We start from the raw sequence: 13595 nt of genomic DNA, 5'->3' as shown, positions 1-13595 counted from the left end.
TTTAGTGAAGCGAGTCGGGTGACTGAACAGTTTTGATGTTTCCACCATTTCGGGCTTTCGAGTGACGTAACAGGGTGTATCTACCAAACATGGTGCACCATAAAAACGCACACCGAGTCGGGTGACTGAACAGGATGTATCTACCAAGTTATCCGCCATTTCTGGCTTGAGTATAAAGAGTGTATTAATGTGAGATTAGGGAAATGGTATGTAGGATTAAGTCACTCATGTGGCAGTGTCGTAATATCAACATTATGTAATTAACATCAGCATTTTATCAAAGCAGGCATGTTAGAATGACAGAGCTGAGTCCTGTTCCATGTTTATTTGTATTTATTCTCGGGTGTGCGTTTTTGTTAACCAACTACAAAGCTTATGTTGTTTATAAATATAGTTCTCACTGTTCCATATGGGAAGCAAAACTAAGCGTCCGGAAATTGGTGAGTAAACTCGCGATTGGCGTTCTTCTATGTGTGTCTGTGTGTGCTACTGTATCTTAATTCTGCTAGGTCTACTATGACCGCAGTTGTTTTTAGTCAGTCACTACTATAGTGCATTTTGCAAGTCTATAAAGTATTTTTAAACGATATAGTAGGCTGGGGAAAGTTCCTTTTTTATTTTTTCTCCTTGTCGCATTTGGTAGTAAACAAAAAAAACATTCGAATGATAAAACAGTACAGCCTCTCGACTGTCATAGACCGGTGTTAATTGTTTAAAACACGGTCAGGGTGTTTGGGTATATTGTTTTAAAGGCGTCCCGTCTTCCCCACCCTACCATATACAACGTAAGGAGATTTATTTGTTAAATATATGCATATCGTGTGTGTGTGTTAATTTTCTTCGTGCGTTAAATTACTTTTGAGCAAGGTAAAATGATTCTGGAAATTCGTCAGATTATTTGCCAATGCATTTGTAGATGTGTATTACTACTATTACTTGTGTTAAGTCGCTAAGAGACCCTCATGTATATTTCATGCAAATTTGCATCTGCATGATTGGTTTAAGCGACAGACAATTTGGTTATTGTTGTCGAAACACGATTCGTGACGTCACCAAACAGCTGGTGTGCATCTATCGTAATTTTTTTATATTTTTCAGTGCGATTCTTTCAAGAACGATGAAATAATCGGTGACTTTTGTTCCCCATTGTGTTTCACCGATGACATCACAATTGAAAACTGCATTCGCCATAACGACGAGGAAATAAAATATTTAGTTAGGAATTCCAGAACTGGTGACGTGTACGTGCTGTCTTCTGAAAACAATGGTGTGACGTCAGAAACTGAGCATAAGAAGCTATTCAACCATGCAATGTTTCTCTCAAGCGGGGACTCCCGGATAGTAAAATCGATCAAATCGTATAATTTGTTATCAAATTTTGATCCAAGCTTGACTATTCCAGAACTGCGCACTGTGATTTCATTATTACGCCAGAACAAATTCTTCAAACTGATGACGTCATCTAAAAACGTCAGCATTGGTAACAACGTCACTTTGATGACGTCATTAACCAATGGCAAGTATTTTCCCGACATCGCTGGAACTTGTGGAAATTATTACGTTACAGAACATGTACTTCCGCTTACTCAATCGAATTCGACAAGGGGAAATCACCACGAGGTACTTCAACTTGCAAAAAAACTCGACGAGTCTGGAGTGCATGCTTGTGACGTCACAATGTCGAACGTTGGAGTGAACAGAAGGGGAAACGCGGTGATGACAAATCAAAACAGAGTTTTCACAAAAGAGGTACATTTTTTTGTTATTTGTATATTACAAGATGCTACAATTTATAGTAGGGTGAGGTAAAATGAGACGTACTTTCATTCTCCCTTCTTGTCTTATTTGGTATAATAAATAAAAAAATTACAGAATTAAAAATGATGTAGCTCCGCGACCCTAAAACAGCGTTGGTAATTGTTCAAACACGATTAGGAAATACAGGATTTGGATGCTGATGGTATCCCATGTTACCCCACAGTGTGGAAGGATGGGACGCCTTTTTAATCTACTTTCCCGTTCCATTTGGTAGTAAACAAAGAGCAATTAATAAATTATAAAACCGTATTCGTCTCCATAGATTGTTTAAAACACGATCTGGAGGATGTCCCGACCTTCCCCACCTTACATATAAAATAGTATAGTTACGTGCGCAAAGAAGTTCAGTATTGTTCATTGTGACGATATTAATAGAACGTCGCGCCCTTTCACTATAAATGCATAATGTTAACTGTTACTTAATAACCGTGAAGTGCAATCTAAACAAATCTTGGTGTGGAAAGCTCCGTTGGTTCACCCATTATGAATCACAATGAAGCAATTATTGCAACATAGACTGATCCGAATTTAAAGGTTGAATGATTTCTACAGGTACTTGGAGTTTTGTTCAGCGCCATACCTTGCGTCAGTGATTATGACTGCACAATGTTGCATTGTACAGGTGTATGTGACGTCACGTCTGGGTATTGTAACAAATACAAGTTTGACTCAAACGTGAAAGTAAGTTTTATCCAAACTTTGTTTAATGCGAGCTAAATAGAAGTCGTAATTTTATAAAAATGACGATAATTTATTAAATTTGAGAAAAAATTTAGGCGAATTTTAAATGTATTTTTAGTCTCTGAAGAGCCTATAAACACATTTTATAAAAATTCGCTACCTTTTTTTATTTTCAGGTCTTTCAGCGAACGATAATTTCGGAGTTATCCGTCGACCGTGACTTTCAAACTATATGCAACAACGGCATTTGTGACGACACAAGATATTTACCGAAATTATAACAATATTGAAAATTTTTGATGTTGTACTGTGGGGAAAGGTGGGACACCTTTAGCACATAATATTTGAATATCCTGTTTGTGTTTTAAACAATTACCAACGGTAAAAGTTTATATTTCTTTGAATGTTCTTTGTTTAGTACCAAGTGTAACTTGAAAATAAAATGAATAGTTGTCCCATCTTCCCCCATCGTACTATACAATGCTCTTTTAAAATACAAACCAATATTTAGGTGCTTATGCTATTAAAATAAATTTCGCATTGATTTTGTTGTTTTTTTTGACGGGACATGAGATTTGAACAAGTTGGTACCAACGACAGACTGGTATCTCCATTTGACATAAATAGAGTGCCAACTCCCAATAGAAGTAAAAAATCTGTTACCGGGACAAAAGGATATGACAAAAATAGAAATGATTTCAACAAACAAAAAGTGGTTCTTACACAAGTAAGAAAATGTTGATATAAAAAAAAACTTGCGGCTCAGACTTCCAGGACAGGTTTGTGATCTGGACAAATCATGGTTAAACATAGCCTATACATATGTAAAGGTATGTAAAGACTAAGGTTAAAACCTAAAAAAATCATCCATGATTTGTCCAATATTTTGTTTATGTTTTGTTTAATATTTGTCTATGCGTTGGTTATGGACAAAATAGGACAAAACACAGACAAAGCATTAGAAAAAGTACGAACAAAACATGGCTGATCCATATATCATAACTGAAAAATTCGTTTCTCTCTCAGACAAATTGTTCCACTACCATGTCTCTTGCCTCACCATCTTCATTCTAAACTTGGTGGCTTCCTGGTTTAATTAGATGGTCTGCTGGTTTGCGGTATGGCTTTTATCTATAGAAAGAAAACCAAATGTTTTTTTAATCATTCTGAAATTTTGCAATAGATATTGAAAATCCAAAGCTACGTCTTTGAAAATTTCCCATCAAGTCTGTTTCAAATAACTACAAAAATCTTACATAAAATCCTACTCCACCAAGCGGAAAATCGAACGACTTTAACTCGCCGTTACTGCGATGACGTCATGAGTTTGGGGAATGTAATTCAACCAATGGCGCTGAAGCTAAGCCCGTCATGAATTATACATTATACTCTCTATGCCGCTTGAAATAAATGTTTATAAATAAGCTGTCGCGGAGGGAGCAACGATAAATGTGCGCAGTAATTTGATGTTGCTTCAGTATTTATAGCTCTCTAAGAAGAAACGATTGTTGCGGAATATAAATAAGTTTTAACTACTTGATAGCCAGTTTTAATGCAAACTTGACAGCCCATATTTGTATGATACGATTTTAATCTCATTTTGGTTAATAAACTCGTTTTATCTTAAACTTGTTCAGTTAAAAACAGTCCGGATTAAAATCGTATTATACTTATATTATATTTGTATTAAAAACGCCCAGAAAATCGATGTTTTATGCATTTACTAAATAGTCGTTTAAGCAGACTTGTAGTCAAACGGTATTCAATATATGAAACATTTTTGTCGTTACTTTTTATGGATTTATGATGAATTTTCTTGGAGCTCTGTCGATTTTATTTTGTGTAGCAGGTTGTGCGTTTGGTAAGTTTGGTTGTTCAGAATGTTTCAATAGATAGATCAACGCATATATATTTCAATGTCGTTTTGCTTTTAATTTATCCATGTCCAAAGCGTCTATAATTTAGACCACGAAAAATATTCTAAACGTTAGAAATTTTAAAATATTGACATAAATTATTTAATTTCCACAGGTTTGAAATGTGGCGCCACGTCATGCTCAGTGACGCAACAATGTTGCATTGAATCACAACAATGTATTGGGTTAAACGACACTTGTACGGTTGGTTGTGGGGGGTGGTGTCCTACTGGTCGATATTGTTGTGACAGTAATAATAACAGTGTTTGTGTCGAAACTTGCCCTTTATGTGGAACTGATAAGTGCGAGTATGGAGAGATATGTTGTGGTAAAGGGGACGAAGTCTATTGCTCAAACATGAGCAGCTGTAGTGGGTTATGTGGCGGGAAGAAATGTGAAAAAGGAGAAATTTGCTGCAAAGAAGAATGTTCAAGTTCCTGTGTAACTCCGTGTGAAAATCAAATTTGTAACGACGATCAGTTTTGTTGCGACATGAACGGAAATTTTTCTTGTAGCGATTTACCTTGTCGAATAACTACAACAGACTGCAACAAGACAACATGTCAAACAAACCAATTTTGCTGTGACGTCAACGGGTCCCTAATTTGCCAAAACAGAACTTGCCAAACTAAATGTGACGATCATGCGTGTTCCATCAACGAGTCGTGTTGCTCAGGCGATGTCCCTTACTGTAGTATGGACCCGTGTCTTTTAAAATGCGGAAACAAGCATTGTGAAGCGGGTGAAATCTGCTGTGGCGATAACACAAAGTTTTGCAGCTCCAACGCTGTTTGTCCCGAGCTGTGCGGAGATAGTTTTTGCCAAAAAAATGAAATTTGCTGTAAAAATGATAAGCCTTATTGTGAAAGTGGAACAGAATGTCTAAAACCAGCACCGACATTAAGGTAATTATTATAATTAGGCGAAAGTGTTTTAAGTGAACATACAGTTATACTATAGTAGGGTGGGAAAAGATGTGACACCTATGGCATATAATATCCAAATATCGTGATTGTGTTTTAAATAATTAACAACGGTCTATATGGGAATTGTGAGGATACGGTTTTATAATTCTTTGAATGTTCTTTACTTACTTTCAAATTAGACCCAACCCTACTATATACCGGAGTACTGTTAATTACGCAAAAAAGACATAAAAAAAACACATTTTAGAAATTCGAGAGACATGAAATATAAAATTTAAAAGAGTAAATACGCTGCGTGTTAACTAGAAAAGTGTTCTATTCCCAAGAAAACATTAAAATATCGTTTTACCGGCAAAGTGTTTTATCCAGTATATACTCAGCGCTTTATTTCGGCCAACACCCGCAGGTATCGGATAAATATATCAAGTAGTTGGGAAACACCAGACTGCAATTAGCGATTACCGAAGCTCTGATCTTACAAACGTAATAAAATAGGGTTGGGGAAGATGGGACACATTTTCAATCTATTTTCTTGTCTTTTTTGGAAGTAAACAAAAAAACCTTCAACGAATTATAAAACCGTTTTCTCACGTCTTTCCCCACCCTACTATAAAGACTTATATGTACGGTATAAATGTTTTATTCTTACAACTTATTTTACACCAACGTGATGTGTTACCCGATACTTGTGTGTAATAAATTAACAACAAATCTGACACAGTTCTATATTTCACCTTGTTCTTTTCAGCTGGGGCTTTATAATGCTTCTGATGGGATTGGTCTTACTTATTGTATGTGCGGCACTGATCTTGCTTGGGTATGGACGTCAACGTACGAATAGAAGACGTTGCAGGCAAGAAAGAGGTATGTACCACTGTCCACTAACCTCAAGTTGAAGTTGATTTAACGTTGTGACTTACGAATACAAATACCCCGTGGGCCGTGTGTTGTTGGTCTTAATTATATATAATGCAAATAGACATGGTATTTTCAAAAAATAGAATATCCAACCGACGGGTCAGAGGTCCGATGCAGTTGCATGTAACTTTTGGCAAAAAAACGTAACGGTGATTGCTTGAATTCAGTGCTTACTTAATGCGCATGATATTAAAAAAAAATTAAAAAGCTATTACCAATAAACGGGCACAATGTTATATAATAGGACATCCGTATTGTAACTTTCTAAGCCCCATCGCGCAAGGATAGGTATAGTACCGTGGGGTAAGATGGGATACTGGTATCACCTAAATTCCCGAATTTCCTGATCGTGTTTAACATTAACAACGCTCCTTTAGCGTCGCGGGGCTGCGGTTATATAACTCTGTAAGCGTTCTTGTTTATACCAAATGGAACCTAAAAAAGAGTATTAAAACGATCCCAACTTACCTTACTAAAAGTTACAATTACTTAATATTACCGTTTTCAGCTGATGACGTTGAAAATACACCAGAAGTTAACGACGAGATACCTGGTGGAGATTCCCATAAAGAGCCGATGCTTAAACCTGATCAATAGGTCGTTGACGTCAGCAAGACTCCATTATAAAACATAGAGGAGCTACTACGCATAATTCCAACCAACGCTATTTTGTACAAAAAGCTTCATGTGGTTCTTGACGCATTGCATGCGGTTCTAGTACGCGGCAGTTTTATACCGAATAATGACGTATGTTGCATTGCATGAAATGTATACAATAAATGCAGGTTTGCAAATATGTATTTGTTTACTAACGACTTATAATACAAAATGTGCTCATAGCCGACGGTCTGGACAAATATACACAGCAACTTAACGAAATATTAGCCTGTTACATAATTGTTAATATGTTATTCTACAAAGTTTTAATTTATTTCCCCCCAATAAATCAAGGCCACCATATGATTTAAAACTAAAAAGAAAAAAAAACTCACTCAAAGTGAGATTTTTTAGATTTAAACAAGTAATTTAAATGCCACACAGATCACACTCATATAATAAACAACAATATGTATATGGTGTTTTAAAGTAGAATTAACTTTTATGGTACAACAAGCAATAAGCAAATCTCCTAATACAGCATAGGCATCATTTGAAATACAGCAGTATCGGCAATTTAATAGGAAAATATAAAAGGTAGAACAAGTAGTTTTCGACAGGTGCATAAAATTGGAAAAGGCAGTTGCATCAATGAATAAAAATCTCACAAATAAAATGACCTGACTGACAACAAACAATTTACAAGCAATTTTGAAGAAATAATTACTATCATAAAAACTACGGCATAAAATAAACATAACAGATTTCACAAAACTGTTTTTACAGTTTACAAATTAAAACAGTGGTTATCACATTTACAGAACTTTCTGTACACACCGAAATATAAAATATCCATTCAGAGAAACTTACTATGCATGAACTACACAAGCATGAGCTAAAGCCAATGAAATTAAGGGAAACTTGAAAAACTGTGGCAAAGCTCTTTTTAAATAAAGAGCTTGTAATTTGGGGAAGAGGTGGTCGAACAAGTTACATAAGCGCTAACTTTTTAAACTTTTGTTAGTAAAGTGATTTTTCGCTGTCTCTTAAATACAAGTTTTTAAATAATTGCAAAGCCATGATTTTGTTGAAGAACTAAAATACAAATTCGACCATTTCTCTCATTGTTGAAGGACAAGTTATTACAACTTCAAAACCTGTAAATAACATCCAAATTTTTTAATGCAGATGTTTTCTACATAGGTGTAATGTTAAGGATTCCGGGGAGACATGTCAACCCAGCTTTTGAAACAAGATTGACTGTTTTTTTGTGTTTTAGTACCCTAGTTTTACACCTAAAATATTTGTTACTCAGTAGTTAGATGTATACAAATGAGCACAGTCAAAGTATTCTGCATTTACCACATTGACCAATAAGGTTTATCACTGTCTGACCATATTTTGTCCAAAATTAAATTTGTCAATGGTGTTATACAGAAATTTATATAGAATTACTCATATGATCCATGATAATAAACACCTAACTATTACAACACTATTATAATAATGAATACAATGATTCATATAAAGGTATTGTGGGAGTGGTAGTTTATTCAATGTAATTTTGTCAAATCTATTTGTTTGAACTATGATGACAACAGACCGATTAGAATTCATAACGTCATTCTATTTCAGCAGTTCCTAAACTTTCCTGCATTTGCAATTATCTTGATATTTCAGGCTCTATTAAAATTAAAGAATACTTTAATTTTAAAAAAATGCAAAAAACACACCAACGAAAAAAGAGCAAAAACTATCAAATACTGTAACCCTGTGATACTGCTGTTAAATAAGTTTGGGAGCTGCTGTTTTATCCTATATAGGTGAGGTCCTTGTCATGTATTTATACTAAGTTATAACATCATACCTTCCATGGATATTTCCTTCACAAGTTGTAAAGATTCCTGTGTTTTTATATTTGCAGCTACAACATAATCCGGGTGATGCGAAACAGCATCTTTCAACGCATGTTGCTGGTCCGAATATTTCTCACCACATAAACGTAAACATTTTGCAACACTAGGGTGAGGGGATTCCCCATAACCAGTAATCTAAAAAATAAAAACAGACTGAGATTTTAAGTCATATGGTTTCAGAACTATAGTTAGGTTTTGATAACAAATTGATTTGTTTCTTTTTATTTTTTTTCGGATAACGAAGCAGTATTTCTTTTATTAAAGTGTTTAGCAACGAAAATTTAAATACATAAGATATACTGTATTACTGTTGCTGCCGCCTGCCGCCTGCCGGGCATATTATACTTGTATTTTTGGTTCTTTCGGCAAGAATTTTGCTGACTGACCACCATAATAAAGATAACTTTCAAATAGAACGTTGAAACGTAACCTCTTGCCAAAAAACAAGTATTAGAAAACATATTGTGCTGTCGGCTTCGGAATGGTTTTCTATTCATAAATTTACGGTAAAAATCACTCATGTGAAAGTCAAGTCTAAAACCATTTAAGACCTTACCTGTCCATCCCAATCTACAACAACAACCTCATTCGCGGACAATGTTGTAGTTGTTGAATATTGCTCACATAGAGATCTTATATAACTAAGTGCCACGTTGATTGAAGCAACTTTTGCATCGGTAAAAACAACTGTTACTTTGTGGAATTTCATTGAATCTACTTTCATGTATCTCGCATGTGGCAGGTGTGTGTGGTAAAACCAGGTGAGACCAGATATCTTAGAAGGCCCAAGTACCGCTCTATGCAGAAGAAAATTCACTTAAAATATGTTAAAATTTTGATTACAAAACCAATGACCAAAATGCATGTTTAAAAAATAAGTAGCCTAATTTGTCCCACTGTGAATTACCTGAAAAAAAAGCTTCATTATATAATATATATGGCATGACAGGTAATCCCAACTACCTTTTATTTATTAAATTCAACTTAAGTATTTAGTTTAAATGAAAGCAAACTGATATAATTGGGTGTTGGGCAATGGACCAAATCTGGACTAAATCCTAGGTCCTCAAACAAGGACCTCACTCATATCAGTAGAATATATACCTGATATAATGAAGGCTTTGATTAATTCCATATAAACTCTGCTTGGCTTCAGAGACATCTTGATGTTTAAGTATCTTTGCAACCTGATGGTCTGTGACCACAGGTTGGTCGTGCAGAGTGTTGGTTTGTATATGCGCTGGTGTGTGACCATAGTTGGCGTATCTAGAAATTTGTTAGTATAAATTTTGGCAATGTAGGAAAATTGAAACTGTATTAAGGTGTGGTTGCGTGGGTGGGTTTCACAAGAACAACTCTCAATATGGTCATGATTGTTTAAAGTCCAATTGAGGCAAGGTGATGATTAAAATAAAAGCAACACATTTAACTTGAATACGTTTTACAACAAATGAAAGGTTAGGCTAGGTAATGTCTGGTTTAAAATACTGGTGTGAGGAATCCAAAGTAGTCATTATAAAGACGGCTTGCTGCAGATATACAATGTTTGTAATACAGCCAGTACTTTAGCAGCTATCAGGCACAAAAAAATATTTGGTTATGGTTATGTGGTCAGCATAAGCCTTAAGAATTACCTTTAAAAAAACATACAACAGAATATTTCCAATCAAGTCACAATTATGATTGCTATTAAACTTGTAAAAGTGCATACCATTTCACGCATATCACTTACAAAAAATACAAACCATACCTGATCAGTGGTTTTTTGCCGACATCCAGCCTGATAAGTATAAGATTTCTATCTGGATCCAACCCTAGATCATACAATGCTTTGTGAGCGGCTGCGATGAGTGGTCGGCCGAAAATATTCGATTCTTTTGTTGTTTCTTGCTCCGATGTTGGACTTGTAACTGAAAATAAAACAACAAAAATTATAAAAAAATATCGTTTTTTTTTTACAATTCACAAGATTTTTATTAAACAGATATGTAACAATATTTAGTTCACATTAGCTTCCTAATAAACGAACACATGTAGAAATAAATAACTTTTAAAGACTTTCACCAATAGTAGCTATAGATATAACTCATGTAAAGCGTCATAGTGATGCATATGAATAAACTAATGAATGTTTTGAACTCAGTAACTTCCTCCATTAATATTATTAAATACGTCATTTAACAATATAAGATAATAAGAAACGCTGCCAACCTACCATACTATATGTAAAGACTAAAGTAAGTGTCATATCCAAATTATGTTTACAAATAAATCAATCATTTTTAAATAAACATAATAAACACCTACCTTCTCTCCGATTACTTGGGTTACATGTGGGGTTAACATAGACATCCGGTTGGGGCATAAATGTTCGAGTTTCTGGAATTAATGGCTCCAACTTTTTTGTTGTGAGTTCTGACAACGAACTTTTTCTCACATTTAAATCAACATCATGAATTGGTGAATCGACCACCACTGTTGGTTGGGATATTCGTGCACCTGCGAACGACATCAGTAGATCATCTCTTTCATTTACATCCTGCACAGGTTGTGAGATGCTCGAACTGCTTTCATTCGAGGCTTTTCTGTGGTTTCGGCCTCTTTTCGACTTTTGAGGAGATTTCTCTAAGATAGGAGGGTTAATTATGGCATCAAGGTCACTGGTTGGAGTTGTTCTTCTGCATGAAGCATCATTATCCACGTACTGAAGTAGTTTCTTTACCAGGCGAAGCAGTTCTGTTTCATCATCAGCGTTACATTTCACAACATTATTTCTCACACTAAAGAAAAATCCGTTTTCGACTAAAAATTGTTGAATATCTGCATAGCATTCCATCTGCTGTTTCACAATCTGAGGAGCAGACTTAAACGAAAGTTCTGAGATTTGAGGTTGTTGCTTTCGAATTACAGTCTTTCCATAATAAACAACTGTCAGCAGTTGGCTCATGGTCAGATCAAGTTGGCTCACCAGGTTGGAAGTTTTAAACACACAGCCATGAAAAGTGGATAAACCATAACTGTCAAGCCAATCAAGAAAGTCAGGCAGTGCTTGGCTAGAAAAAGATTTCTTTGCAAAGTTGATAGCTTTTCTTGAACTTGGAATGTAAGGTTTTGTGGCACTGGCCAATGCACTGAGAATAAGATCCAGCATTTGTTTGTATGATGACAAATACCAAACACCGTTTTCTATTACAAAAAAATCGGAAGGGTGTGATTTTAAAGTGTTTAAATATTGAAGTAGTGGGCCTGGGGAGCAGTGAAAGCTAGAATTTAGTAAACGCAATATATCTATGGTTGTGTAACATTTTTTTTTCATCAGGTTTGCAAAGAACTGAACAGCAGAAACATAAGCTGTTGTATCACGAAATGAATGAGTAGATGGAATTGTATCTGAAAACTTCCAACTGACATGGTAACTTGTGACTTCAAAATATTGATTATACTCTTGAAACAAATTTGAAAGTTTTCTGTTTGAAACTTCAAAAGGCACAACTCCATTTATGGGACCATCTTCCCTTAAATGATGAGCAACTTCAGAAAACTTCATTTTCTTTTTTCTTTCTTTTCCATTTAACAGTTGGTATAAATAGTTGATAATTGGATCAACATGAGATTGGAAAACATATTCTTCATCTTCATGATAGTCAAAATCATTTTCAATCAAGATATTTTCCAAGAGATCTGTTTGGTTTTCCAAATGCGCAATAGACCCAGGACACTGCATTCTCTCGTTTTGTAAAGTTAGCTTTAACCTTGTTAGTGAGATGCCCTGGAAAAGTTTTAACACATAATAGATGTATCTCAAAGCAGCGCTCGAAGATTTTGCATTTTCATTACTACGTGGACATGGTACAATTTCTTTGTGGTTCCAATGAACCATATTGTCAATAACTTGGAAATATTGAGCATAATCAGCAACATAATCCAAGATAATTTTATTTGAAACTTTAAAGTTTTCTTTCTTTGAAATATTAATCAATCTCATGCGATGTCCAATTTCTGCTGGTTTAAGAGGACCTTCAGATGTGAGCAAATCATGAAGAAAAGTAATAACGGGATCTCTATGAGGAAATTCTATTGGCCGTGGTGACTTTTCTTTAAGAAGAGGAAGTCTGATTTGTTTTAATTGACGATTAAGCACATTTGGCTGACGTGGGTGCCTAAACACAGTAACAGACTCCGCTTTCCAATTTGCAATATTATTCGTTGAATTTGTGGCTCGGAAATAAACCTCCTTACCAACCGGAAACATTGAATGAAACTCCTCCTTTGTTTTACAAGGTGTGTGTCCCACTGTGAAGTAAACAGTGGCATTGTTGTTGAACTCAGGTTCAATATGACCAGACTTGTTGAAAAGTCGGCGAATGGTGCCTTTGCCTCTTTGCTGCTCCTCACACATTTTAGGGAGAAATTCAATCAGGTTTTAAAGTGTAAAATATAAACATTAAAAACTTTAAAGACTATGAAATATAACAAAATGTTATTGTGTGTTAGTAACATTAATATTGCACTGATACCCTGTGCCGTGATAATAAAGGTTTGCACAAACACACAACAAAACAATGCAACCAGACATGAAATAAATCATTTTTCGGAACTTGGGGTCTACATCGCCCTGTCTGTACCAATATATAAGTGTAAGTAAGTTCATACAAACAAAAACAATGCAAACAGCAAAATAAACATGAAGTGGGTATGGTGAATGGTTCAAGGGAAATATAAATGCGCTTATTAATGTTGCAACAACGCACAGTGAAGTAACTATCCCAATTATAAGATTAATAAGTCTCTCGCGTCGAGTCCCGATTCCAAAGAGTGGTCTG

General features: G+C 35.2%; 3 protein-coding genes across 3 annotated transcripts; 2 read left to right on the top strand and 1 right to left on the bottom strand.

The window, feature by feature from the left end:
* The first annotated feature begins 278 nt into the window (after positions 1-278).
* Positions 279-3043, top strand: LOC100186402. The gene is made up of 4 exons (XM_002126690.4): positions 279-440; positions 1099-1749; positions 2371-2499; positions 2676-3043. Exons 1-4 carry the CDS (start codon positions 297-299, stop codon positions 2778-2780), a joined length of 1029 nt encoding a protein of 342 aa, XP_002126726.1. The 5' UTR covers positions 279-296; the 3' UTR covers positions 2781-3043.
* A 1673-nt stretch (positions 3044-4716) lies between these two features.
* Positions 4717-7055, top strand: LOC100178508 (keratin-associated protein 5-3). Its single transcript, XM_026836544.1, has 3 exons — positions 4717-5320; positions 6090-6205; positions 6768-7055. The coding sequence occupies exons 1-3, from the start codon at positions 4773-4775 to the stop codon at positions 6854-6856; spliced, it is 753 nt and encodes a 250-aa protein (XP_026692345.1). The 5' UTR covers positions 4717-4772; the 3' UTR covers positions 6857-7055.
* A 112-nt stretch (positions 7056-7167) lies between these two features.
* On the bottom strand, positions 7168-13226 carry LOC100180871. The gene is made up of 6 exons (XM_018814017.2): positions 11080-13226; positions 10523-10682; positions 9877-10038; positions 9329-9569; positions 8724-8907; positions 7168-8013 (listed from the first exon to the last, which is right to left on the bottom strand). Exons 1-6 carry the CDS (start codon positions 13169-13171, stop codon positions 7952-7954), a joined length of 2901 nt encoding a protein of 966 aa, XP_018669562.1. The 5' UTR covers positions 13172-13226; the 3' UTR covers positions 7168-7951.
* Positions 13227-13595: the final 369 nt, after the last annotated feature.

Source organism: Ciona intestinalis, chromosome 11 (genome assembly GCF_000224145.3).
Source record: "Ciona intestinalis chromosome 11, KH, whole genome shotgun sequence".
NCBI classification, from domain to species: domain Eukaryota; kingdom Metazoa; phylum Chordata; class Ascidiacea; order Phlebobranchia; family Cionidae; genus Ciona; species Ciona intestinalis.
Note: the sequence above shows the minus strand (reverse complement) of the source record. Positions and strands in the feature narration are given on the sequence as shown.